General features: G+C 45.1%; 1 protein-coding gene across 4 annotated transcripts in view; it reads right to left on the reverse strand.

The window, feature by feature from the left end:
• Window positions 1–27,820, reverse strand: part of FANCC (FA complementation group C) — a 566,530-nt gene that overhangs the window by 528,135 nt on the left and 10,575 nt on the right. For 3 of the 4 annotated variants that reach the window (XM_029617560.1, XM_029617551.1, XM_029617542.1), the window contains exon 2: window positions 9,824–10,001. In XM_029617560.1, coding sequence (XP_029473420.1) covers window positions 9,824–9,988 — 165 coding nt within the window. In that variant the 5' untranslated portion in view covers window positions 9,989–10,001. Of the gene's footprint in view, window positions 1–9,823; window positions 10,002–27,820 lie in introns of those variants that run through there. The other variant, XM_029617567.1, reaches the window with a different exon arrangement.

A 27,820-nucleotide genomic window follows, 5' to 3' on the forward strand; every position in this document is an offset into this window, starting at 1 on the left:
ACAATCAAATATGTAAAAATCTGAGTTCAAATCATGTAGGGGACATCTGCTATAGAACAAAATGGGAATGATTCTGGTAGCCAGAAAGTTAGTCATTGTAGGGAGATAGTATGTCAGATGGAAGGACACACAAAGGGATAGATCTGTTGATTTATCCTTTATAGTCATTGAGAGTGTTGTCTTGGAGTGTTTGGCTGAGTAGCCAGGCTTTAAGATCTTTTTTAAAAGATTTTATGTTTTCTTGAGCGGTCAGGTGATGAGGTAACGAATTCCATAACTAAGTGTAAAATTTTAAATGGAGCCAATGCAACACCATCAGTGCAGGGGTAACATGTTGTCCTGGAGGAGTGACAGAAATAATGCTTACTGTAGCATTCTGAACCAGCTGCATCGTTTGTAAAATTTAAGCAGAAAGACATAAGTAAATGGAGTTACAATAATCAAGAGGAGAGCACTAACATATGTAAGACAACTTTTAGGTCAGAAATACTCAAAAAAAGATGCAATCGCCTCAAAAGTCACAGTTTATAAAATGTGCCCTTCATAAAACTTTGTTAACCTGTGGGCGTAAACTCAATTTGGTGTCCATTGCGAACTTGAGCAACAATCAGCCATGAAGATCCCATACCACTCATCCTAACACAAGCAAATGGAAGAATAGTCTACAAAGGACCATAGGCAACCACACAGTTCACAATTGGTCAGATCAGCCACAATCTTCCCATATACGATCTAATCTGTGACAAACATTTTCTGCTTGAGGTTCATCATAGAAACATGACAGCAGAAATGTTGGCATTAGACTTCGTGGACCCTTGAGCCAGCTCAGACAGATGGTTGCGCACTGTGTGGGGACCCACAGTGGATGTCGAAGCCGGGAGGCAGTACGGGGCAGGAGACCGGTTGAATCTTCACCATTGGAAGCAGAAGTCCCCCCAGGAGGAACCCTTGAGGACCCAGGCCGCTTGGACTTACGTGTGGTCTCCTGTGGGTGAGTCTTGAAGAGGAATCCTGAGAAGAACCAAAGCTGAAGCCAGGAGGCCAACTGGAACTTCACCACTGGAAGCCTGAGGTCCCCCCAGGCGGAGCCCTGAGGACCCGAGCTGCTTGGACTTAAGCGAGACCTCCTGGACGAAGCGGAACAGGACACCGAGAGCAAGTAGAAGTCAAAAGCCAGTGGACGAGCCGAAGTCAGAAGCCAGTGGACGAGCCAAAGTCAGTGGCCGAGTCTAAATCAGAAGCCAGTGGCCGAGTCAAAGTCAGAAGCCAGATCAGGAACCAGGAACAGCAACTAGCAACCTCTTGCCAGAGACAATCTCGTTGCAAGGCAAGGAACAGGACTGACTGCAGGATTTAAATCCTTCGGGGTGGTGCCGCTGGTTCCCGCGCTGATCCCTTTAAACGTTGAGCTCCAGTGCGCGTACCTAGAGGGGCAGAGCCAGAGGACGTTGGCGGCATCTCCCTCGGAGAGAGCGCCGCGAAGAGAGGCCGGCCAGGCCCGAGCAGGCCTCACTGATGCCGCTGCTGCCGCGAGGCAACCCACTGTAAGTAGGGAGCCAGCCCGCGGCACAACAAGAAAGACCATAAGGCCCATCCATCCAATTTATCTAGCCTTAAAATTCCCATCACTCTCTCAGAGATGACTGTATTATCCCATGCTTTCTTAAATTCAGATACTGTTTATGTTTCAACCACCTCCACTGAGAAGTCATTCCATGCATCCAGTACCCCCTCTGTAAAGAAATATTTCCTAAGTTTACTCCTGAGTCTACCCTCTTTCACTCTCATCCCATGATTCCTCATTCTACAGCCTACTTTTCATTGAAAGAGGCTAGCCTCTCCCCTAACTTACCTTTCCTTTACAGTATACATGTTTAGATCTTTGTTCTAAAGCATATGGGGATAGACTTAAAGACCACTGACCATTTTAGTAGCCACCCACTGCACTGACTCCGGTTTATATCCTTTTGAAGGAGCGATCTCCAGAACTGCACACAGTATTCCAAAGTGAGGCCTCACCAGGGACCTATACAGAGGCATCACCTCCCTTTTTCTGCTGATCATTCCTCTCCCAATGCAATGAAACATCTTTCTGGCTTTTGCTGTCGCTTTATCCACCTGTGTAGCCATCTTAAGATCATTAAATACAAGCAACCCCAGATCCCGCTCCTCTTTCGTGCTTAGAAGAATTTTATCTCTAATACTGTACATTCTCCCTTGGGTTTTTACTTCCTAAACACATTATTCTGCATTTTTTGCACCAAATCTTACCTGCCAGTCTCTAGACTATTCCTAATCATCTATGTTCATAAGACAGGATTGGTCACTGGCACAACCATTTACAGAAATATCAAGTAAAAATCCATTTTAGCTAATCCAAGTAGGAAGGAAGTGTTATAAGATGAGAATCACAGACTACACTTCCTTACCTTCTTATATGGGCAACACTATTTAATTCTGTATTCCTATTATCTGTATCAGCTATGTGAAATGAACAAGTGTGCTTTAAATTTCTCTATAATGCCATCCTCATGATTCAATATGAGCCTCTCAAAACATACGCATCATATATATTTCAATTGCTGCCTGATTGAACAGCAATATCCCCCTCCTCCCAAAAAATGCTTAAAAGTATTAAGCTTCTTGGGCACATCACCGCCCCCTCCCCACAGCCTCGCTACATTATTAAAAAAACACTTCTCTAGCCCCCCTCCCTCACTCCTGCCATGAAGCCAAACTTAACTTTCCCACCCCAGCTTAATCCCCTCCCCCCAAAAAAGAAAACCCATTTAACACAACCAGGAGCTTGTAACTAGCACCCGGTTCCCAGTGGATTCAGCATTGCTCTAACAGCAATGTTGGACACACCAAGCACCAAATGCTAGTTCCAAGCGCCTGTTGCATTAAGAAGTTTGGGGGAGAGGAAGAGGGAAGGATAGGTGGATGAACCTGGAGGTATTTCTGAGCAACCCGAGATGGCCTAATGCTTTTCAGCATCCTTCAGGAAGGCTTAGGAGGAGGGGGGGGGGGGGGAGAGGGGGGGATTATGCCACCAGGCCAGACCTTGTCCTCACACTTGGGTGGGAGATTAAACTACAAAATCCATTTGGCTTTTTTTTTTTTTTTTTTTTAGTGTGGGCAGTTAACCAGCTAAATTCATTGAATATAGCTGGACCAGTTAAGTTATCTGGGAATATGTACCCGGATAACTTTAACCCTCCTTTCAACCAAATCTTGAGCTGTGGTTAGAGCAGTGGGCTAAGAACTAGGAGACCTCAGTTTGAGTCCTGCTGTTGCTCCTTGTGACCTTGGGCAAGTCACTTTACCCTCCATTGCCTCAGGTACAAAGTTAGATTGTAAGCCCTCTGGGGATAGAGAAATACCTACAGTACCTGAACGTAATCCACTTTGAAGTGCTGAAAAAAAGTGCGAAAAGTGGAATATAAATCTAAATAAATTATTCAGCCAACTCAACCCTGCCCAAGAACATCCCCAGAAAACCATTCACTCACATATAACATTTATCCCGATAAATGCTGGGGATATTCAAAAGTAGGCATTTGAATGGATAACTAAAAAATTATTCAAATAAATGCCTTGGAATATCAACCTCTTAGATGTTATTACAGTATTGGCACTTTGATAAACATTCTGATTTCTGCTCTCATTATGGAATCCTCTCTTCTACAGAAATCACAAGATGATTTGGCAAAATATTTGTCTTTTTGTAGGATTGGTGATTTGGTCTTCCACCTTTATCCTTATGTATTTGCTGCCCAGGTGGTATTTGATGGCAACTGATTCTTTGGCTGATACATTTAGCTACTTAGAAATACTTAACTTTACTTGCTGAAACTCCTTTCTCATCTGGCACATCCAATACTTCCTAGCTTGAAATAATTTCATTATAAAAACATGTGACCCAAGCCAAACTTCATGCTGCCACTCTGATAGATTACTGCAGAGTATACCAAATTCCCCCATGGTCTTTGCATCATACAATAACCAAAACTTCACTTAACAAATGTGCTTCTGACCTGATGATCTTGAAGGGGAGGTATAAACTCTTTTGTTGTTTCTGTAATCAAGGTCAAGTCAAACTGAATCGGGACATTTTGAAAAACCAGCTCCCATCAGACTCGTTTATTTCTCAACTTGCAGACTTCAACATCAACTTAGTGAAGTTTACTAAAGAACTTAAAGCACTAAATTTCAAGAAATTTACAAGAGATGAACATGATTATACCCAGGGCCACGTTTATCCATGGTTAGCTCAGAGTTGAAATCAGTGCAAGAAAGTTACCTTTGCCTCTTCGTCCTTAGATGACTCTTCTGGGGACGAATGCTCAGCCGTTTCTTCAGCACCTATGACATCTGCACCAGAGTCATGTTTTGGAACATCCTCATCAGTGCCTTTTTTTGGATGACAGGACCCCTGCCCACACAGACCGTAACTATCGCGCAGCTGTTACTGCACCATGAGCCTGCCTCGATCCACACATTACCTGCTTGCAACTTTACCAAGCACCAAAGGATCCCTGGCAATAACTTCTTTCACTTGTTGTCAAACTCATCAAGGACACTTTCTTCCTCTTAACTGTCATTACTAAACGGTCTCTCCTTTTTCCCTTCCCCCTGGTACTATGCCTCTGAACTTTGCACGCTCATTTTCAATAGTTCTTAAGACTTTTACATATTAAACTTTTTCCCCTCCACAGGTTCCAGTTCTCTGGATCCCTCAATAATTTCTCACAACTCGACCTGGATACCCCCAGGCCTCACTGACCCACTACTGTTATCTTTTGAATGCTTAGTAGTGTTATTTTACTTTTGTCATTTTGAGATGTATTAGAGTTTTTCTAACATTTCTAAGTTGGATCGTGAGGCACCGACCTCCTTGACATCTCATGCTTCCATTATTTTAAAACCCACAGATAAAGGCGGTGGTCTGGTAGTTATGGATTGCGAGTCTTATGTTGCGGAAGTCAAAAGTCAGATTGCAGACCATTCCTATTATAAGCCTCTTACTACTGACCCCACTCCAGAACTTACAATGCTGAGCTCAGCTACCACACAAAACACTGTTGATAATCATTGGATTACGTCTCGTGAAGCTTTTTTTTTTTTTTTTAATTGAACCCCATCTTCTCACCCAAGATACAAAACACACTACATAATCCCCCAGGCAGACCTACTGTCTCCGGTACTGGTTCGCTATTGGAGCCCTTGTCTCACTTTGTTGATGTCTTTTTGAAACCATTAGTTCCATCCTTACATTCGTGATTCTGACCACTTTATCACATTACTACAATAGACTGTCCTTCCTTCTTCCCCCATTTTTCAGGTTACACTCAATATTGAAGCCTTACAAACCAATCTCTCACAGTCTGAAGCCATTAATATAGTAGAAGAATTTGACACCTGCAAAAATGACCAGAGGTACCCACCAGTTTTCTAGTAGAACTTACTCAGACAGAATTATTGAAACAGAATTTTTTTGTAAGGCCTATCTATCAGCCATGGGGGCCACTATGACCCCAGATATTGCATGTCTGTATGTTTCCACATGTGAAGTTCTTTTCATTTCACACTTTTGGCATTTCATTTTTTCTTGATATAGATGCATTGTTGTCTTCATTCCCTTGTCTGGCACTGATATTCAATTTTATTTGTTTCTTGATTAGCTCAACTCTTATAAGCCCAACCTATGTTTTTCTGCACACATTGACTGACATAACATCTCTTTTCTTGACATTTTAGTTTCTATCAGGGATGGCTCTTTTTTCACCACTATTTTCAACAGACAAAAATACCTTGCCTATACGAGTTGCCAACCATGTCTACTATGGGATAATATTTCAATGGGGCAATTTTTCCGTTCAAGACTTTTTTTTCATTTGTGCCAAATTTTTATCGCAGGTTCATCAAATGTTTAACAATATTTTGCATCAGGTCATAAAATGTCATATTTTACATCAGGTCATAAAATGTTTAACAATATTTACCCCATCAGGTCATAAAATGTGCATTAGGCATTAATCACGAGAACTCGTCTGCCAAATAGGACACCATCACCTGTGTACTTCCGTACTCATCAGCCTGTCACTCAGTATATAATATTATATACCTTCACTGGCCCTGTTTAAATCTAATACCTATCTTTCAAAAACATCTCCATTTTGCATTCCACCAATCTCTGGGACCTTCTTACCTCCTCTGAATACCAGTCACCTTATGTTAACCCAATTTCACATCCTAGGTATACAGCACATGATCACTGCAAGGCCTGTGCATTTTCCCCACACACTGTGTTTTTATTTATCCAACCTTGATTCACTCATATCACCTGCATATTTCTGCTGACTGTTCCACCAAAGGTGTAATCTATGTGAGTCAATGTCCATGCCCTTTACTATATGTCAAGAAAACATCTCGAATGATCCGCACCCATACGAGTACAGTTCCTGCTTATGTCACGAGAGAGAAAGTGTACCTTTAGTATCACATTGGACCAATGCACACCATGCTCCTGATGATTGTGCTTTTTTGTTATTGAAGTTTGCACCCCTCCTGCTCACGAAGACGATTACTCCGGGGGGGGGGGGGGGGGGGGGGGGGAAGTGACATCATCGTCCGATAGCAGCCTAACTCTGGAGCTCCTCAACAACCAGAGCTCAAACACGATTTAAACTGCTCAACTCTGTGCTTGCTTCCCCTTTCTCGACCTTATATATTGCCCGGGAGACCAGAGAGCATGGCGGTGAAACAAGTCTGTGGACTTTCAACATTTTTCTTATCAGGATGCAGAGACTGCGGAGAGCATGGGAAGCCAAGATGATGCCAGCCCTGATGCAGTCGGGAGAGCGGAGGACATGGAGGATGATTTTCAAAATCACAAAGGAGGCCCTCCTCACGTGCTGAATTTCGGGAGTGGTTTACCAGCTTCAGACAAGACATCAAAGGCTATAAGCAGGAAATAAAAGGCCTGCTGGATGGCTTTCCTTTTCTTGCGACTCCTCCTGCTCCTCATGGACACTTGGCTGCCGCAGCGTCCGCATGCTGTCCTCTCTGGCGTCCCCGGACCGGCTTGAGCGCTGCCTCTAGCCATGCTCTCCAGGTACCTTAGGACACGCGCACCGCGCGGGCCCTCATCTTATTTCCTCATTGGCACGTTCCTCAAAGGCGTCCCCCTGTGATGTCAATGCCTGCCCGGATATTTAAGCCTGTTTATTTCTAGCCGTTGAGTTAGCAAGGGGAATATTATGGATGGGATTCGCTCTCTGTACCCAGCTACTCTGCCTTCCAACTTACATTGGACTCTTTCTGCTAACGGGGTACCAGCTCCTCGGGGGCCTCTTTGCTTCTTTCAGGTCGCTGTCTGGTAACCGGTACTCGCTCCTCGAGGGCCCATGTTCCCTGACCCGCTGCCTGCATCTATATCCTTTTCTACTTGGAGGAATTCGCTACAGACACCATCAGTGAGTACTACTATCATCTACTCCTCAGAGCTGTCTCCCTGGAACCAGGTACTCACTCCTTGAGGGCCTGCCCCTGTTCCAGTGCCAGTGCCATCTCTTACATGGAACCGCTGTGTGACTACTTTGCCAACAAGTCTCTCTACCTCCAGGGATCTGGTACTCGCTCCTCAAGGGCCAGCTCTCCCTATATCGGGACTTCTCCATACTTGGGACTTTGTGAATATTCTATTGTACTCTCTCAGTTCTCTCCACTGCTACCGGATAGACCGCTGTTCCAGCGCCCTGGGGAATATTAGCCCAGCTGGGCTACATCTTCTACTCACTACTGCCACCTCTGGTGGCTTCTCAAACTGTCTAAATAAAGAACTATCTGTGTTTGTGCGTCCACAGCTGAGCCTGACCTGTGGCCCCTCATGGGACTTCCCCCCGTGGGTGTGGTCAGGTGCCACAGTGTCCAAGGGTCCACCCAAACCTCACTAACTATAACACATCCCACTGTCATCTTATAACCTCCCTTCTTTCACCCTCTATCCCAGTGTTTCCCAACCTTTTAATACCCAAAATAGACTTTGACCATTCGAAGGTGTCTTTTCCATGGGAAAGTAAGTCATGGATAAAAGAGGAGTGTTGCGCCCGGTCACAGACGGTTGCACCCTGTCTCACCTCTTTTCTTTCTCTTTCCTCTCTTCTGGGCAAGATGACTGCCTCCACCTCTCTCCGCCGACCTCTCAGGACCGGCATTCTTACACTGAGGTCACTTAGGGCACATGCACCGCCCTCCTCTTTTGAATATGTCATGGTGGGAACCTCGGGGGTGACCCCACCCGCATGACGTCATTACCTCCGTGTACTTAGCCTCCGATCTCCAATCCAGATAAAAGTTAGCAGGATTCTGCTCCAGCTAATTTGACTTCCATCAGAGACCACCCGCTCTGAGTTCTCGCTCTTACACTCTCGGGGGTTACGCTGGCTACACTAGGGCGTTCTAGGTACCCGCTTCTCGGGGCCTTATTCGCTCCTACCTACCCTCCAGGTTATGCTGTTCCAGCAAGAACGCTCAAGGCACCCGCTCCTCGGGGGTATTGGTTCGCTCCTATCTACCCTCCAGGTTTCCAGCTCATCAGGATCCTAGGTACCCGCTCCCCGGGGCCTTGCACTCACCTGCCTTCCTCCTGGGTTAACCTGCATCTACAGAGGATATCTTGGCTCTGGGCCTTGCATCATCTCTACCTCCAATCTGCAGAGGCCATCTCTCCTGCAGCTACCAGCCTTTGTGAGTACCTTCTCTCTTCATTCTCTATGCCTTGTCTCACCACAGAATAGATTCTCTGTGTACTCTGCTCCACGGACCACTACCGGACCCTTCACTTCCAGCTTCTGGTGAGACCTTCTCTGCACTTGATACAACTCAGTGCCTGGGCTGAACTTAATCAGAGACCTACTCCACTGGCTGAGGAACGCAGCCCACTCCTTGGGCCTTGCCAACTGCTGTATAATAAAGCTTCTATTCTCTCTGTGGACATTACTGAAAAATCAGCCTATTGCTGTATTTTCCCCACAGGGCCCCTCCCTGTGGGGGGAGTTATCAATACAGCAACCAAGGGTCCACAAATGTCAAACTTACAACAAGGAGTTTTCCTTTCTTTAGAAGAAATGTTTTGGTTTGGGGTAGGGATTTCAGTTATTTCCCTGTACCTCTGTGATAGAGGGAACTGGGAGAAGCCAGAGAAGATTTTCAGTTGTTTAGTAATTTGTACATTATTGCATTTGATATTGTATTGTAATTTATATGATAGTGTTTTTGTGTATGTTATTTATTATTGTAAGCTGCATTGAGTCTTTCGAGAAAAATATGATTAAATAGAAATAAGCACTAAAAAGGAGGAATTTAACAAAGCAAGATTGCCTAATTTTCCCAAAACTATATATGTTACTTTTTTGGTTTACTTAACATTCTAAACATACTCCCATTAACATTAATAGGAACCATGTGGTTGTGACTAACTGAAAGTTACTACAGTGTAAATATATTTTGCAACCCAAACAAATACAGTACATATATGAATCAGTCTTTGTAGAAGATCCGTGGCTACCGTAGACAGTGTTACTGGGCTATTTCCTTCTACTACAATGCCCTAAATCTCTTTTTGGGCCAGTTTCAAATATATTTATTTTTACAGACAAACGTTTGCCAGCTATTGTTTAAGTTATTTATATATTATTTACTATCAAGCTTTAGGCATTATTATAAGATTCTCTTGAAAGTCGGCTAGCTAGGCAAATTATAGAATGCAGATTGCTTTCCTGACACTCTTCACATTTCATTTGCTCAGTAAGTTACTTACCATCTGCTTCAAGGTTTCATAAATTTGGTGCAGGAATTCATGTAACTTAGGCAGATGAAGGCAGACATCTTGCTGGGATTCCAAAGTGGTGGCCTGACCCCACTCAACAGCCTTATTCAACCAGTACTCAAAGCTCAAGGCCGGGTTTGGCGTATTATAAGCCATCCCAAAGGGAAATCTGGGAAAGGAGACAAGAGAAAAAAAGAATTCTAGTCAAACCTAGCAGTATGAACCTCTCACTTTTTCACATTCTGAAAGTATATTAGACACTAGCCAACTGAATTGGTCAATGAATATGATCATCCAATTAGCAGTATTTTGAGCTCTGGTAGCTCAAAATAAATTGTAAAAATCAAAGAAAAACCAATACCCCCTAAATCAAGGGTAGTAATGTCTAACACAACACATCTTTTTAATTCCAGTTTTATTAATTGTTTTCTAGCATGAAATCACATTAAGATAGGAACTGATCTGAGATCAATAGCTAAACATTTTTGAGTCCCAGTAACTTATCCAAGCTCATAAATGTGCACCAGTTAACTTAGCATGCTAGTACCTGCCATAAAACTTCCACTCTAATAAGGGTAAATGCACATTTTTTTTGTTAATAATGAGGTCCATATTCAAAAGCCATTTAGACGGATAACGTAATAGTTATCTGTCTAAATGGCTTACCCGGCTATATTCAGCCTTTATCCAGCTAAATTCTAGCCAGCTAATAAGTTAGGATGCTAGAATTTAGCTGGATAAGTAAGGGGTGGTCCAGGGGCATAACCGGGAGGAGTTGTTAGTTGGCTAAATTAACTAGTTAATGCCAATACTCATAGTTAGCCGGATGACTTAGCAGGCTAAGTCTGGTCAAGTCAAAGAGCTGTTCTAAAGTTAGCCAACTAACCAATTAAGATACCCAGATATGTTCAATAATGTGGCTACAGTGTTGAATATGCCTCCAAAGTTAGCCAGATACATTTATCTGACTAACTTTGCTAACCAGACTGTGTCTGAAAATAGACCTCATTGTCGCAAATGAATTTTTTCATTTTTTAAGGTAATCAGTGCTCATGAAAGGATCCAAATTAACAGCACTGGAGACCAGAATCCTCCACTTATTTAGAAAACATTTACAGCCTTGGCAGCAGGAGTGCAAATTTCCTCAGGTTGCCCTGCCAATATACACCTCAACCTTGCTCTTTAGTAACCACCTTAAAACATGAGAGGCTTACTCAGTCTCCAGTTCTATAATACAATCTTTGGCCTCTCTGAGGCTCACAACAATGGTGCCAACTAATCCCAAAATGAGAGGATGGTTTCAGTGATGTAGAAATCTGCCCACTGGGAACTGGTCTGAGACAACTCATCTATCACAGGATACCAAAGACCTTTCAGCAATCAGAACTGCAGTGACTGCAGGACTTCAAAATAAGAAGACAAACTTCCACAACTACAGTAGCACATTATAAAACTATAAAAGGTGGAGCCAGCTTAAAAGCTCAGAGACAAGGCAGGAGATGTGGTTTTGATTCCTGAGCCATTCTTGTGGCTTCTTCAACTGACTGGGATTGCGGATGCTCTGAAGGGAGCCACAGCATGTGTTTCCTGGCTGAAGATTTTTTGCTATATTGCTTGATTAGTTGAGATAAGGTTTTACAATAGTGAGTACAGGGCAGGAAAGGATGGAGGAACCAAGGTATCTGCAAACACTCACGGCACTCTAATCCCAGTAGAAGCCAGCTCTGCTTATTCTAATAGCCAAAAGGAATAGGAGAAAACGTTTGAGACCAGAAAGGAACTGATTTTTAAAACAGATGCAGGTTTCCAAAATCACAGAGAAGGGATTATGTGTGTTCATTTATGGCAACAGTCTTTTATAAAATCCTATAGCAGTCCATCTTTAAGGGGATTTTAATTTCATTGCGTTTTATCTAAAGTAGTACTTGGATTTAAAATAAAATAGCAATGAATTCTTCATTCTAAAACTAGTAAGAGTGAAATTAAATAAAATTAAAAAAAGTACTGAAAACCTCTGTTAAGTGATGTTTTCATTTCATACTATTTCATATATGTAAAGCTTGGTGAAAATGTATGGGCCGAAACTGGCAATGGAGAAGTTAATAGGTACATAAGAATGGCCAAGGTGGGTCGGATCAATGCACCATCTAGCCCAGCATCCTCAATGCATCCTGACTGTTACTGAACACTGCTAGGCTGCTTGCTTTGACTAAATAACGCAGCAGCAGATTCCAGTTTAACTACCCGCCAACTAAATAATTTTTCCTGTGCTGGGCTTGAAACTGCTAACATACATTTTCATTGGATGCCCTCCTGTCCTAGTATTTTTGTATAAAATAAAGCAACCACTTGCTTATGGATTGCTTTTTTTCCAATCGAGGATCTGGTAGACCTCTTTCATAGTCCCCCGTCCCCCATCCAGTCTTATCTTTTTCAAGCTAAAAAGCTGTTTACATCCTTTCTATAGGAAAACAGCCCCAATCCTCTCACCATTCTGGGTGTCATTCTCTGCAACTGTATTTTTATTTTATTTATATTCTACTTTTTGGCACTTCAAAGCAGATTACATTCAGGTCCTATCCCCAGAGGGCTCACAATTTCAGTTTGAACCTGAGGCAACAGAGCGCAGCAGTGGGATGTGAACCCTGGTTTATCTGGCTCGCAGTCTGCTGCTCTAACCACTAGGCTACTCTTCTCCAATCTCAAGTACTGCCACATCCTTTTTGAGAAGGGGCAAACAGAACTGCATGCAGTACTCCAGGTGCAGTAGCACTAGAGCTCTATACAGATACATGATATCCTTGGATTTGTAATCAATGCCTTTCCAAATTATCCTTAACACATAATGGAGAAATTACTTTCCTGATAATTTCGTTTTCCTTAGTGTAGACAGATGGACTCAGGACTAATGGGTATAGAGTACTCCTGCTAGCAGTTGGAGACGGATCAGATTTCAATCTGACATCAGCCCCTAGTACATATACCCCTGCAGGAAGTGCAGCTCTTCAGTATTCTCCTTGATAAGCATTGTGGATATGTGTGTGACTGACTGATTTAACTTAATAATTTGGTTAACTTGAATAACTTCATAACTTGGTTAAACGTTAAAACTTGATTAACTTGAACTGGTTTATTGACTATAGCTGGAGACCGCCAGTGTACTCAACCGGTAAGCGTCGACACCTGGCAGGGTGGATGCCCTAGGTAAATGAAAACATGGCTTACTCTTGAATCATTTGAAGGACTGTGCACGACGGCAGCCAAGGGTGGGATGCTGAGTCCATCTGTCTACACTAAGGAAAACGAAATTATCAGGTAAGTAATTTCTCCATTTCCTAGTGTGTAGCAGATGGACTCAGGACTAATGGGATGTATAAAAGCTACTCCCGAACCGGGTGGGAGGCTGCCCGTGACCCACTTAGTATTGCCCTTGCAAATGCAGTGTCCTCCCGAGCCTGAACGTCCAGACGGTAGAATCTGGAAAAGGTATGGATGGAGGACCATGTAGCCGCCCTGCAGATCTTGGCAGGTGACAGCATTCTAGTTTCTGCCCAGGATACTGCCTGGGCTCTGGTAGAATGGGCCTTGACCTGTAGAGGTGGTGGCTTGCCAGCTTCTACGAAGGCCGCCTTGATGACTTCCTTGATCCAGCGGGCGATGGTTGCCCGCAAGGCCGCTTCCCCCTTGTCTCTTTCCGCTGTGAAGGACAAAAAGGTGGTCCATTTTTTGTACGGGTTCGGACATTTCCAGGTATCTGGATAGGAGTCTGCCAATGTTGAGGTGGCGCAGACTACGGGCTTCTTCCGAATTCTTCGAGCCATCCGTCGTTGGTAGCGATATGGTCTGGTTAAGGTGGAAGTGTGAGACCACTTTGGGGAGGAAGGAGGGAACCGTGCATAGTTGGATGGACCCCGGGGGTGAGCCTGAGGAACGGCTCACGGCAGGACAGTGCTTGTAGTTCCGATATGCAGCAGGCTGAACACACCACCAGCAAAAACACAGTCTTTAAGGTTAAGAGGCGGAGGGGCAGGCCTCGGAGGGGTCTGAAAGCGGTTCCCGCTAGGAAGTCCAAAACAAGATTGAGATTCCACAGAGGTACCGGCCACTTTAGTGGTGGGCGAATGTGCTTGACTCCTTTCAGGAAGTGTGACACGTCCGGGTGAGAAGCTATGCTGTCGCCCTCACTCTTGGAGCCGTAGCATGACAATGCGGCCACCTGTACCTTGATGGAGTTGAGGGACAGACCCTTCTGTAGTCTGTTCTGTAAGAATTCCAGGATCACAAGAACTTTAAATGAGCGTGGCTTGATGTTGTGGTCTTCGCACCAGGCTTCAAATACTCTCCAGATCCGTATGTACGTTAGCGATGTGGAGAACTTGCGTGCTCGGCGGAGAGTGTCGATTACCGCCCCCGAGTATCCGCTCTTTCTTAGGCGAGCCCTCTCAATGGCCAGACTGTAAGAAAGAATTGAGCTGGGTCCTCGTGGAGGATCGGACCTTGTTGTAGCAGGTCCCCGTGTGGGGGGCAGGGGTAGGGGGTTCCCTGCCAGCAGTCTTCTCATGTCTGCATACCAGGGTCTTCTTGGCCAATCTGGAGCCACCAGAAGAACTAGTCCCTTGTGTAGTTGTATCTTGTGAATGATTGCGCCCAGTAGGGGCCACGGTGGGAAGGCATATAGTAGAGTCCCCGGGGGCCAGGGCTGTACCAGGGCATCGATCCCTTAGGACTGCGGTTCCCGCCTGCGGCTGAAGTATCTGGATACTTGGGCGTTGGATCCGATTGCTAGAAGGTCCATGTCCGGTGTCCCCCACCGATTCACTATCATCTTGAAGGCTGCGGACGATAGCCTCCATTCTCCTGGGTCTAGACTTTCCCTGCTGAGGAAGTCTGCAGTGATGTTGTCTTTCCCGGCGATGTGGACGGCGGATATCTCCTGGAGGTTTGCTTCCGCCCCATGCCATCAGGAGGTCTATTTCTAGGGACACCCCTGCCGGTTGATGTAGGCTACTGTCGTGGCATTGTCCGACATTACTCTGACCGCTTTGTTTCGAAGTTTATGAGCGAACCGCAGGCAGGCTAGTCTGACTGCCCGCGCCTCTAGGTGGTTGATGTTCCATCTCTCCTCTTCTGCGTTCCACTGCCCTTGGGCGGTTAATTCCTCACAGTGTGCTCCCCATCCTCGTAGACTGGCATCTGTGGCGAGTAGGGTCCAAGTTGGGGAGGATAGTCTTGATCCCCGGCTCATGTGGCTGGCCTGCAGCTACCACCGTAGCTGGGTCTGAACTCTGCCCGGGAGTGATAGACGTATGGTGTAGTTCTGGGACCGTGGGCTCCACCGTGATAGGAGGGAGCTCTGTAGGGGCCTTGTGTGGGCTCTTGCCCATGGCACTACTTCCAGTGTAGATGCCATCAGCCCAAGGACTTGCAGCCGGTTCTACAATTTTGATGTCCTTGTGGGAGGGGTCAGGCTGACCTTGTCCTCTTTGGTGTCGAATCGGACTCCTAGGTATTCCAGAGACTGTGAGGGCTGTAGGGAACTTTTGTGTGTGTTGACCACCCATCCTAGGCTCTCCAGTAGAGTTATGACTCTGCTGGTTGCTTGATGGCTTTCCTCCGGTGACTTTGCCCTGATCAGCCAGTCATCTAGGTAAGGGTGAACGAGGATTCCTTCCTTCCTCAGTGTTGCCACCACCACTACTATTACCTTGGTGAATGTCCGGGGTGCTGTGGCTAGCCCGAAGGGTAGTGCCTGGAACTGGTAGTGGCGGTTCAGGACTTTGAAGTGTAGGTAGCACTGGTGTTCCTGATGAATTGGGATGTGCAGGTAGGCCTCCGAAAGATCCAGGGATGTGAGAAAGTCTCCTGGTTGTATCGCCCTTAAAACGGATCGTAAGGTTTCCATACGGAAGCGGGGAATTCTGAGGTGGCGGTTGACCGACTTGAGGTCCAGGATGGGTCTGAATGTTCCCTCTTTCTTGGGGACGATAAAATAAATGGAATAATGTCCAGTATTTATTTCCTGTGGAGGCACTGGGGTTATAGCCTCAAGGGCTAGTAGTCTGGACAGTGTAGCTTCCACTGCCGCCCTCTTGAAGGTGTTGTGGCAGGGAGAATCCACGAACTTGTCTGGAGGTGTTCGTAGGAAATCCAGGTAGTACCCCTCCCAAATGATGGCTAGGACCCACTTGTCCGATGTTATCTCGACCCATCTGCGGTAGAATAGGGCTAGTCTGCCCCCTATGGCTTCTTCCCTTGGGTGGGTCGGCTGAATCTCATTGTGGGGTGCGGCTGGGGCCTGCACCCGAGCTGGTTCCCCTCTTGTTGTGCTTGGTCCGAAAGGACTGGTTCCTGCCCGTAGGGCGGGGGGTTTGATAGTTGCTCCTGTAAGGATTGAAGCGCTGTGAACCTCTGCCCCAAGAGGACCTGGGGAAGGGTCGCTGGTTTCTCTTCGTCTTATCCTCCAGCAGGCACAGCAATGGGGATTCGCCCCATTTGTCGGCCAGTTTTTTCTAGTTCGCTGCCGAACAGGAGGGATCCTTTGAAGGGCATCCTTGTGAGGTGCATTTTGGAAGACGCGTCGGCTGACCAGCTTCAGAGTCAGAGTTGCCTTCTGGCCGCCACCGCAGATGACACTCCTCTGGCCGCTGTGCGCACTAGGTCGGAGGCAGCGTCCGCGAGGAATGATACTGCTGGTTCCATGTATTCTCCAGGGGTGTTGTTCCTGGTTTGTGATAAACAGGCACGTGTCACCACGGTGCAGCAGGCTGCAATTTGGAGAGAAACATAGAAATGACGGCAGAAGAAGACCAAACGGCCCATCTAGTCTGCCCAGCAAGCTACGCACTTTATCCATTTTTTCCCCTTTTTTTTCTCTCCCACCTGTTACTATTGGCTTCCAGTACCCTCCAGCCCTAATTCCCCTCCACCCCACCACCAATTTAGAGAGCAGCGCCGTATCTGCATCCAAGTGAACGTCCAGCTCAATTAGGGGTAGCAACTGCTGTAACAAGCAGGCCACACCCTTATCCCATACTCTTACCCACCCCTGTTTTTATTTTTGTGTTTGTTTTTTTGTTTTTTTGGAGATAGCAGCCCTCCATCCTTCCGCTCCGTGAAGGTGGAACACCAACTGCTGGCCACTGGCATCCCGCTCCGTGAATGCCTCTGTGGCTACTGCCGCTCCGTGCAGTGTTTGAATGCCTCCTCTTTATTCACGCCCTCTAGACTTGATGGATCCACAGTGTTTATCCCATGCCCCTTTGAAGTCGTTCACAGTTTTAGACTTTACCACTTCCTCCGGAAGGGCATTCCAGGCATCCACCACCCTTTCCGTGAAGAAATACTTCCTGACATTGGTTCTTAGTCTTCCTCCCTGGAGCCTCAGCTCGTGACCTCTGGTTCTTCTGATTTTTTTCTGACGGAAAAGGTTTGTCGTTGTCTTTGGATCGTTAAAGTTTTTCAAGTATCTGAAAGTCTGAATCATATCACATAGCGGCTACGTCAAATGACTGTTTGAGGATGGACTCCAGATGCCGGTCATGTGTATCCTTGAGCGCAGCTCCTCCCTCTACTGGGATAGTGGTGCGTTTAGAGACTGCGCAGACCATGGCATCCACTCTTGGGCATGCGAGAAGATCTTTGGTTGCCGGGTCCAGGGGGTAGAGGGCTGCCAAGGCTAGTCCCCCTTTGAATGTGGACTCTGGAGCACTCCACTCCAGGTCAATCAGCTGTTGTGCTGCTTGTAACAGAGGGAAATGTCGAGAAGTCTGTCGGAGACCCTCCAGCAGGGGGTTCAGTTTAGGTTCCCCCGAAGTCCCTGGGCCCGGGATAGCGAGCTCAGTCAAGCATTGGTTGACCAGGTCTGGGAGCTCGTCCTTTGTGAAGAAGCGTCTCATGGTTCGGTGAGGCTCTGTCCCCAGGGGGAGCTTCCCCTCTTCTAGGGGTTCGGCTTCCTCTTCAGAGATGTCCAAGTCCCCATACGTGGGGCTTCTGGGTAGTGGAAGCCTATGCCTAGGTCTTAAAGGGCCTGGGGCATGAGGGTCCTCCGGTGGAGCAATGTGGCTTGGACAGCCAGAGGTTCAGTTTGCATTTGAACAAAGGTATGAATCCCCTTGAAGAACTCCACCCATGAGATCGAAGCTGGGTCGAAGCTGAAGGGCGCTGGATCCTTGGGGGTTCTCAGTCTGTGGGGGGTCCCCTGAATAGGTCCGGGGTACCCCCCTGAGGAGCTAGAACTCGGCCCTGGGTGGGACTGGCCCTGAACTGGATCTCCCAGGGCCTCCTCGCAATGGGTGCACAGGGCGTCTGCCTCCTCGCTTTGTGCAGCTCTGATGTGGCATGCTGGGCAAAGGCCTTGAGCTTTTATCTCTGTTTCTGGAGGTGCCATGGCTGTCGGTGCGTAAACTTCTTATGCGCACCGGTGCACTTAAGGTAAGCATGTAGTTGTGCGCGTAGCTGTGCGCCCAGCCGTAGATATGTGCCCGGCTCTGCGCGCGTAACTTATGCACGCAAGACCTGATGTGCGTGTAAGGCTATGCACACACGTGCTTTGTGCGCCTAGGTCGGAGTTGTGCGCTCGGGCCAAACGGTGAACGGTGCAGCGAATAGGGCCAAAATGGCGACTGCGAGCACGCAGGCAATATGGCAACCCCCTCGGAGGGTTTCCACGTAGGTAGACCCTTGGAAATAACCGGGGCCTGGCCCTGCTGGGGCGGATCAACCCGGTGGCACTGGTCCCAGCCGACGACCTGCGCTCTTCTCCTTGATCCTCTGAGACCGGTTCAAGCAGAAGATTTCTATCTTACCTTGTCTTCGGTGCTTCCCGGATGCATCCCAGGCGGTCTCCGGCTGCGGGGGGAAGAGGGCAAATATCTTCACCGCTGCGCTCAAGGATGCACCTGCTGCCTCTCAGCCGCGCCCAAGGGTCGGGGGCTAGGTCCTCGCTGCAATTCGGCCGCCGGACCGAGGCTTACCTCCGAGGGACCACAGAAATTACCTCGGGAATCTCAACTGGGGGAGGGACCCGAGGGTATCACCGCAGGAGAACGGGGTTAGTCTTCAGGTAAGTTTGTTCTTTAAATATGGATTTTCTTCTTTGAATTTGTTCAAACGCTGTGAGAGCGTGCAGATAGTCCCTAACTGCTATGGAGAAGGAAAATACTGAAAAGCTGCACTTCCTGCAGGGGTATATGTACTAGGGGCTGATGTCAAATTGAAATCTGATCCGTCTCCAACTGCTAGCAGGAGTACACTATACCCATTAGTCCTGAGTCCATCTGCTACACGCTAGGAAATTGGCTTTTTCGGCTGCTACTTCACACTGTGCAGATAAAGTTTAGACTTGTGATCCATAGTAATTTCAAAGCCCTGCTCTTGATACCAATTTCCCAGAATATATTAAGCAGAGTATACTGGTAGGTTGGAATTTTTCTCCCAACATGCATCAGTTTGCACTGGTATGCGCTATATTAAACTTTATCACTTGGATGGCCAAATTCCCAATCTTTTTAGATACTCCTGCAGTTTAAAACAATCCGTTTGTATTTTAACTACTCTACATAGTTTGATATTATCTGCAAATTTTGCAGTCTCACTCAAGACTCCATCCTCTAGATCATTTAGAAACAACTGACTATTCAATCCCATTCGCTGTCTCCTTTAATGATTTACTGGTCTATGAATGTACAATGCCCATCTCGTGTGATACTTTGCTCAATGCTTTCTTATAATCCAAATACACAAAGTCAACTAGTTCATCAGCATCCATGTGCCTTGCTACAATTTTAACCAATTCTAAGAAATTTTGAGCCATGACTTGCCATCCCAAATTTCATGCTGGCTATTCCTAATTATACCATTTTCTTCTATGTGCTTAATGTTTTTGTTCTTGAAATTGCCTAGGTGAATTATATGTAAAACAATTTTGTAAATGTGCAACTATACATGGAACACTTGTTCTTTGTAGGGGCATGACCTTTTACTGGAAATATGTTTCCGATTGTATATTCAGCTTGTGTATGTAGTCATCTTCTATGTCAATGTACTTTGTGGATGCAGAATAAGAAGTCTTTTCAAAAGAAAGGAAGTGCAAAAGTGGTATTGTGAGACTCACATGTGAAGAGGAAAAATGGGTAGAGGTTGATAAGGAAAAAGCAAAATTGCTTATAAATATTTGTTTGATGTTCACTATGGAAGGGCCTGGAGTAGGGTCATATAAATGAACATAAATGAGATTAGGAGTGAGGTAAACCTCAATTTTTGGAACAGCGTGTTCACAAGGATCTAACTAATCTTAAAGTGAATAAGGTGATAGGGACAGAAGGGATACATCCAAGAGTACTAAGGGAATTTTGAAAAGTCAGCCAGCAGAGTTGCCAGGATCTCTCTATGTTTCTTTAGAGTTGGGAGTAGTCCCAGAGGACTAGAGAATGGCAGATGTGGCTCCTATTCATAAAAGTGGAAGTAAGGAGGAAGTTGAAAACTACAGACTGGTTAGTTTGACCTCTGTGGTGAACAAATTAATGGAATTGCTGCTAAAACAGAGGTAGTGCAATCTAGTGGATTGCAAGATACAAGGCAGCATGATTTTACCAGAGGTAATCTTGTCAGACAAATCTGATCAATTTCTTTGATTGGGTGACCAAAGAGTTGGGAAGCGAGAGCACTAGATGCAGTGTACTTGGATTTCAGTAAGGCTTCTGACATGGTTTCACACAGAAGACTTATAAATAAAATGAATACCCAGGCTGAAGAGAAAATCATATATTTAGGCCTCCAGATCCCTAGGGACCTCTCCAAAATATACCAGCTTATCACCACCCCCTTATTGAGCCATACTAAATGGTTGCTGGAAAGTTGGAAGTACCTTCCACTGTCATGGTTTGGAAGGGTACAATTGGTTAAGATGGTTATTTTACCAAACTGGCTATATAATTTTACAAACTTTACCCATTTGGCTTGCACGGAAAGATGTGCTACTCTGGAACACTTTAATCTCCAGATTCATTTGGAACAAAAAAGCACACATGAAATTAACCAAACTGCAGCTGAGGATGGGAGTTAGGGATATTAGAGTGCCAGCCTGCGGGTTTACAACGTGGCATGTCTCCTTTGGGTAGCTCAGGACTGGCTTGGTGGGATGAACACTGACACGGATGTGGCCATGGATGACAGCCTGACTCACCCTTTAGGGGTGAAGTTTTTTCTACACAGTGGTAAACAAGCGATACCCCACAGCCTTCGGATGAACTACTGTTTTTTTTCCCAGTAAAGCAGACTTGGGCATGGGCTCAAGTATGGGCTCTCCCTCAAAGTCTCGATCTTTTTGCCGCTTCGAGGAAATGGGGACTTCTCCCCTGGGATGACCCACGCAGTCTTCTATAAATGGGAGGCAGCTGGTCTTAAAACTATAGGTCAATTCTTAGTGGACTCATATCAGGGGGTGATCACATTTCCAGAGCTGCAAGAAAAATATGCGATAACTAATAAGGATTTCTTCGCGTTTTTACAAATACGGCATTATATTGGATCTCAGTTGGGGGAAAATCCCACAATTCTAATGGCGGGTAAATTTGAAGTGATGCGTTTTAAGGTCCCATCAAAAACTGAGCTAATTTCTACTCTATACAGTGGGATGACGGCATATTGAACAATAGATTCCCTCACTCCAGTTTCTTTGAAATGGGCCAGAGATCTAGCTGTGGAACTAGAGGAAGACAAGATTAGATCTGCTTTATGTGGATTTGGGAACCTAACTGAATGTGCCAACTTGCGAGAAACACAATTTAAGATAGCGCACCACATATTTTTCTCCTATCCGAAAGAGTAAATAACCGATTCACATCTACCCGTTCTAGACCTCTCATGATTTTAAACACCTCTATCATATCCCCCCTCAGTCGTCTCTTCTCCAAGCTGAAAAGACCTAACCTCTTTAGTCTTTCCTCATAGGGGAGTTGTTCCATTCCCCTTATCATTTTGGTAGCCCTTCTCTGTACATTTTCCATCGCAATTATATCTTTTTTGAGATGCGGCGACCAGAATTGTACACAGTATTCAAGGTGCGGTCTCACCATGGAGCGATACAGAGCCATTATGACATTTTCCGTTTTATTCACCATTCCCTTTCTAATAATTCCCAATATTGTTTGCTTTTTTGACTGCCGCAACACACTGAACCGACGATTTCAATGTGTTATCCACTATGACACCTAGATCTCTTTCTTGGGTTGTAGCACCTAATATGGAACCCAACATTGTGTAATTATAGCATGGGTTATTTTTCCCTATATGCATCACCTTGCACTTATCCACATTAAATTTCATCTGCCATTTGGATGCCCAATTTTCCAGTCTCACAAGGTCTTCCTGCAATTTATCACAATCTGCTTGTGATTTAACTACTCTGAACAATTTTGTGTCATCTGCAAATTTGATTATCTCACTCGTCGTATTTCTTTTCAGATCATTTATAAATATATTGAAAAGTAAGGGTCCAAATACAGATCCCTGAGGCACTCCACTGTCCACTCCCTTCCACTGAGAAAATTGTCCATTTAATCCTACTCTGTTTCCAGTCTTTTAGCCAGTTTGCAATCCACGAAAGGACATCGCCACCTATCCCATGACTTTTTACTTTTCCTAGAAGCCTCTCATGAGGAACTTTGTCAAATGCCTTCTGAAAATCCAAGTATACTATATCTACCGGTTCACCTTTATCCACATGTTTATTAACTCCTTCAAAAAAGTGAAGCAGATTTGTGAGGCAAGACTTGCCCTGGGTAAAGCCATGCTGACTTTGTTCCATTAAACCATGTCTTCCTATATGTTCTGTGATTTTGATGTTTAGAACACTTTCCACTATTTTTCCTGGCACTGAAGTCAGGCTAACCGGTCTGTAGTTTCCTGGATCTACCCATGAAAAAGTAGAAGCATCCAGACAGGGAGGAACCTGAGGTGTATTCACTGAGCTACCTTCCCCTTATGAGGAACCAGTCAGGGGAATTCCAAAATCAGGTGCCCCACCTGGATCGTCTTTACCCAGACCCACATCTGGCTGGGAAGAACCAGGCTTAGTGATATCAGAGGAAGACAATTTACCCTGAGCCTCCAAACAGTACTGGCACAAATCAGTGGGCACTCCTGGCTGCGATGCCCACATATAACAAGCAATGCAAAGAGAAAGAGGTTTAGGCTGCCTTAAGCACAGGCACCATGATGGCCAACATGCTGAGCAGCAGCCAGAGGCATACATCTAGCTGTTTGTTTGATTTTTGTTTTTTTTAAATAGGCGCTTAACTAAGCACCTAGAAATTATGCATCCAACACTGAGGCGCACACACCTAGGCGCTTAGCTAAGTGGCCCAAAATTAAGGGCACAAAAACATAAGCGCACAGTACCACTTGTGCAGGTGCGTGCTCACTAATGTCACTTAATGTGGGTGCACAGACTACAAGGCTGCATTGTGCACCCAAAAACTGGGTGCAAAACCTGGACGCACAGTTAGAAGCACACGCCGGACAGACAATTCTGTAGAGGGCAGCCTTATAAAGTGCACGAAAAGCCGTTGTGGCCTACCACATGGCGCACAGCAAAAAGCCTCTGAGAGGAGCCTAACCTAAGGAGGCTGCTCAACCCGCCAGGCTTCCCACGTCCCTCGACATCCCATGGAGGGAAACAAATGACAGACCAGCATGCCGAGTATGGAGACTGGGGGAGGAGGAAACCTTGTACAACAAAACAAAAAAAAAACCCCTCGTGTTGTATCTCTCTTTCCCCCCCCCCCCCCCAACTTACCAGAGCTTAGCCGTACCTAGCTGAGCACAGAGACGTCTCCAGCTGTGGGGGGGGAATACGGCATATGCCATCACCGCTGCACTCTGGTTCCTGCACCTGCTGCCTTTCAGCTGCTCAAGCAGCTAAGTCCACACCAGCAAAACCAGCTACCGGACCAAGGCACACATCTGAGGGACCATGGAAATCTCCTCAAGAATTCTCAACTGGGGGAGGGATAATTTAGTATCACCGTAGGAGAGCAGAGCAAATTTTATCCTTAATTCAGCAATCCCCAGTGGGGAGATGCACGTCTATGATCTGCTGGAGATGGAGAATACTGGCAGGCTGATGTAACTGCAGGGGTGTATATACTGTGATGGAGACAGAGTATACTGACATCTGCTGGTAAGAATGCATAACCCACTTGTTCAGGATTCATCTGACTGGGCGCTAAGAAATTGTCACTTATTTAGAATAAGCGTGTGCACAATACATCCCATTTTGCAATGGGTATAAGATATACGCACATATTTACCTTCCTAACAATCCAATATTCACACCCAACTTAATGTGGGTGCCTTGCATTTGAAGAGCAGGTTATTTTGTGCATGCTGAAGATTGCGTGCTACTTTAGTTAGGTGAACTGAAGTTGATAAAATTTAGTTTTTGAAGCAGAGCAATTGAGCAATGTCCCTTTTGTATTAAAGCTGTAGCTACATAGTTTACCTTTTTTAGGCATAGTATGCAGACTAAAGATATAAGCACTCTCATTGAAACAATATATTGTTCTCACCCTATAGTCTCTTTGACTGTCTGTATGGGATTTTTATTTATTTTTTAAATCAGAGCTTTATAAATCAACACCATCAGTCTGGACTCCTCCAAACACCATAGTCAAACTCCCAGTGTTTGCTGGGTGTCTCTCTTGCCACCATCAAAAGAGAGAACCAAGGTGGTCTCAGATCTTCATCCAGTTCAAAGTGCCCTCCCCTCCTCCCAAAGCCCTGGCCATATCTCAAGAATCTCCCCAGTCAAAACACCCGTTGCTGATCTACACTTTCAGGCAATGGGGAACCCTGCAGAGCTTTGGCGTGAAGTATTTGTTACATCCTTGAACGGTTGAAGGCAGGATTTCTTAACAAGGAATGGATTAGCTTCATTCTGTCAACAGAGCTATCGGGATTAGTGTCGGACAATGTAACATTTCAGTTAGTAACTTTTGTTACAGAAGCACTCATGCACGGGCTGAAAGCATATGAGGGCTGTCCATGACTTAGCTGCCAAATAACCCGCTGTTACAGTGCAGCTGCCGCATAAATGACTCCCAAAATGGCCTAGAAGCACTAAAGTTTTCTTGAGCTGATAAAGAGGGAGCATAACTGCTAAACACTGAGCGAGGCAGAGCCGATAACCAAGGAAAGACAAAACCACACAGGTAAAAAAGAAAACTGTTCTCTTTACGACTGAAAAGGAATGACAAGTATGCCTCAATCCTCAAGAGAAACTGGGGACAACATTCTTCAAAGTCTCAAAACCAGGGATCTTCTTATGTTCTTGATCCTCTCTGAAATCTGTATTCCCAATAGTTATGGAACATTTTAAAAGAATTTTCATGTCAAAAGGCTATCAAAATCTCTCTTTAGATGGATTTCGAGGGGGTTTTATGTAAAATCAGGGATGTTTCATTACGATTCTATATAACCTGTATTGTCCATTTTTGCAGGGAAGTTAAATACTTAGTAGAGTAAGCATAACTATTTTAGTTTTGTTAGGAGCTGCATTTCCACAAGCCAAAAGCTAGGGGGTAGGACATGTAGTTATTCCTGTTCACATCCAACCCACCCAGGCTTCGCAGGCCCATGTTATGAACTGAAGGTCCCACAAGAAACTCTTCTAGTCCCCCATTCACATCCAGTCCAAAAAGCAAACAAAAATCACCAGATGCACACATTTAGCAGCCTCTCAGGTCAATGCCTGGGAAAAGCAAAAGGCTTTAAAAAAAAAAAAAAAAAGGACCCAGCTCTGGTTATTCCTCTGAAAATGAAGTCTCCAATTACCTTGACCCATCACACCTGAACTAGAGAGACGTGAAGGTCTTAAAACAAAAAAAAAGTATTTCTTTTTTCAAAACCCAGTGATTGGAAAAGTTCCAGAAATTGTACATCTCTAATACAATCTTCATCTTTTTCTCTGTGCATCGGATATGACTTTTCTTTCTTCAAAGTATTTAAGTCTTTGTTTTAAATTCAGTATTTAAAAAAAAATAAACAGTTCACGCCTTTTTTTTTTTTTTTAAGAAACCCCATGACATCTTGCCTAATCATTTACTATGCCCCGGGAGAACAATCTACAGGGATTCTGGAACTCCTCCAGGGCTGACTCCCCAGGGATGGAATGCACTCACCATGCACTCTCACCTTCCTCCTCTCCCACCCCCCCCCTCCCAAATCAGATAATGGGTATTTTTGGTGGAGGGAGCAGTGGGAACAAAAGCAGACTACATGTGTTTTCTCTCACCCTAATGCAGCCCTTTCACTTTCCTCTTTTTTTTTTGTGGTAATTTACTTCCTGGAAGGTATAGCTTTTTGCCCTTCCTCTAATGCGGGACACAAACATTCGGTGCTCCGCTGGATATTTCCATTTTTTCTATAGACACGGGTGGATCCTATGGACTATTTGCAGTTCCAACAGGAGGTGCCCTATTATATCTTTGGAAGAACGTATGCTTATATCTGATGCGGCTTTGGGTCCTATTTTCCTCCTCTCATGTCACTTTCCTCTTTTACCCCACCCAGGTGCAGTCTTCTCTCCTCCAACAGGTGCCCCACCCCTTGCAACTTTTTTTTTAGTCTGGAAAGGCGGCAAAACGATTACCGGCATGGTTAAAAGGGGAGGTGAAAGAAGCTATTTTAGCCAAAAGATCTTCATTCAAAAATTGGAAGAAGGATCCAACAGAAGAAAATAGGATAAAGCATAAACATTGGCAAGTTAAATGTAAGACATTGATAAGACAGGCTAAGAGAGAATTTGAAAAGAAGTTGGCTGTAGAGGCAAAAACTCACAGTAAAAACTTTTTTAAATATATCCGAAGCAGAAAGCCTGTGAGGGAGTCAGTTGGACCGTTAGATGATCGAGGGGTTAAAGGGGCACTTAGAGAAGATAAGGCCATCGCGGAAAGATTAAATGATTTCTTTGCTTCGGTGTTTACTGAAGAGGATGTTGGGGAGGTACCCGTAATGGAGAAGGTTTTCATGGGTAATGATTCAGATGGACTGAATCAAATCACGGTGAACCTAGAAGATGTGGTAGGCCTGATTGACAAACTGAAGAGTAGTAAATCACCTGGACCGGATGGTATACACCCCAGAGTTCTGAAGGAACTAAAAAATGAAATTTCAGACCTATTAGTAAAAATTTGTAACCTGTCATTAAAATCATCCATTGTACCTGAAGACTGGAGGATAGCAAATGTAACCCCAATATTTAAAAAGGGCTCCAGGGGCGATCCGGGAAACTACAGACCGGTTAGCCTGACTTCAGTGCCAGGAAAAATAGTAGAAAGTGTTCTAAACATCAAAATCACAGAACATATAGAAAGACATGGTTTAATGGAACAAAGTCAGCATGGCTTTACCCAGGGCAAGTCTTGCCTCACAAATCTGCTTCACTTTTTTGAAGGAGTTAATAAACATGTGGATAAAGGTGAACTGGTAGATATAGTATACTTGGATTTTCAGAAGGCGTTTGACAAAGTTCCTCATGAGAGGCTTCTAGGAAAAGTAAAAAGTCATGGGATAGGTGGCGATGTCCTTTCGTGGATTGCAAACTGGCTAAAAGACAGGAAACAGAGAGTAGGATTAAATGGGCAATTTTCTCAGTGGAAGGGAGTGGACAGTGGAGTGCCTCAGGGATCTGTATTGGGACCCTTACTGTTCAATATATTTATAAATGATCTGGAAAGAAATACGACGAGTGAGATAATCAAATTTGCAGATGACACAAAATTGTTCAGAGTAGTTAAATCACAAGCAGATTGTGATAAATTGCAGGAAGACCTTGTGAGACTAGAAAATTGGGCATCCAAATGGCAGATGAAATTTAATGTGGATAAGTGCAAGGTGATGCATATAGGGAAAAATAACCCATGCTATAATTACACGATGTTGGGTTCCATATTAGGTGCTACAACCCAAGAAAGAGATCTAGGTGTCATA

Source organism: Rhinatrema bivittatum, chromosome 1 (genome assembly GCF_901001135.1).
Source record: "Rhinatrema bivittatum chromosome 1, aRhiBiv1.1, whole genome shotgun sequence".
Taxonomy (NCBI): domain Eukaryota; kingdom Metazoa; phylum Chordata; class Amphibia; order Gymnophiona; family Rhinatrematidae; genus Rhinatrema; species Rhinatrema bivittatum.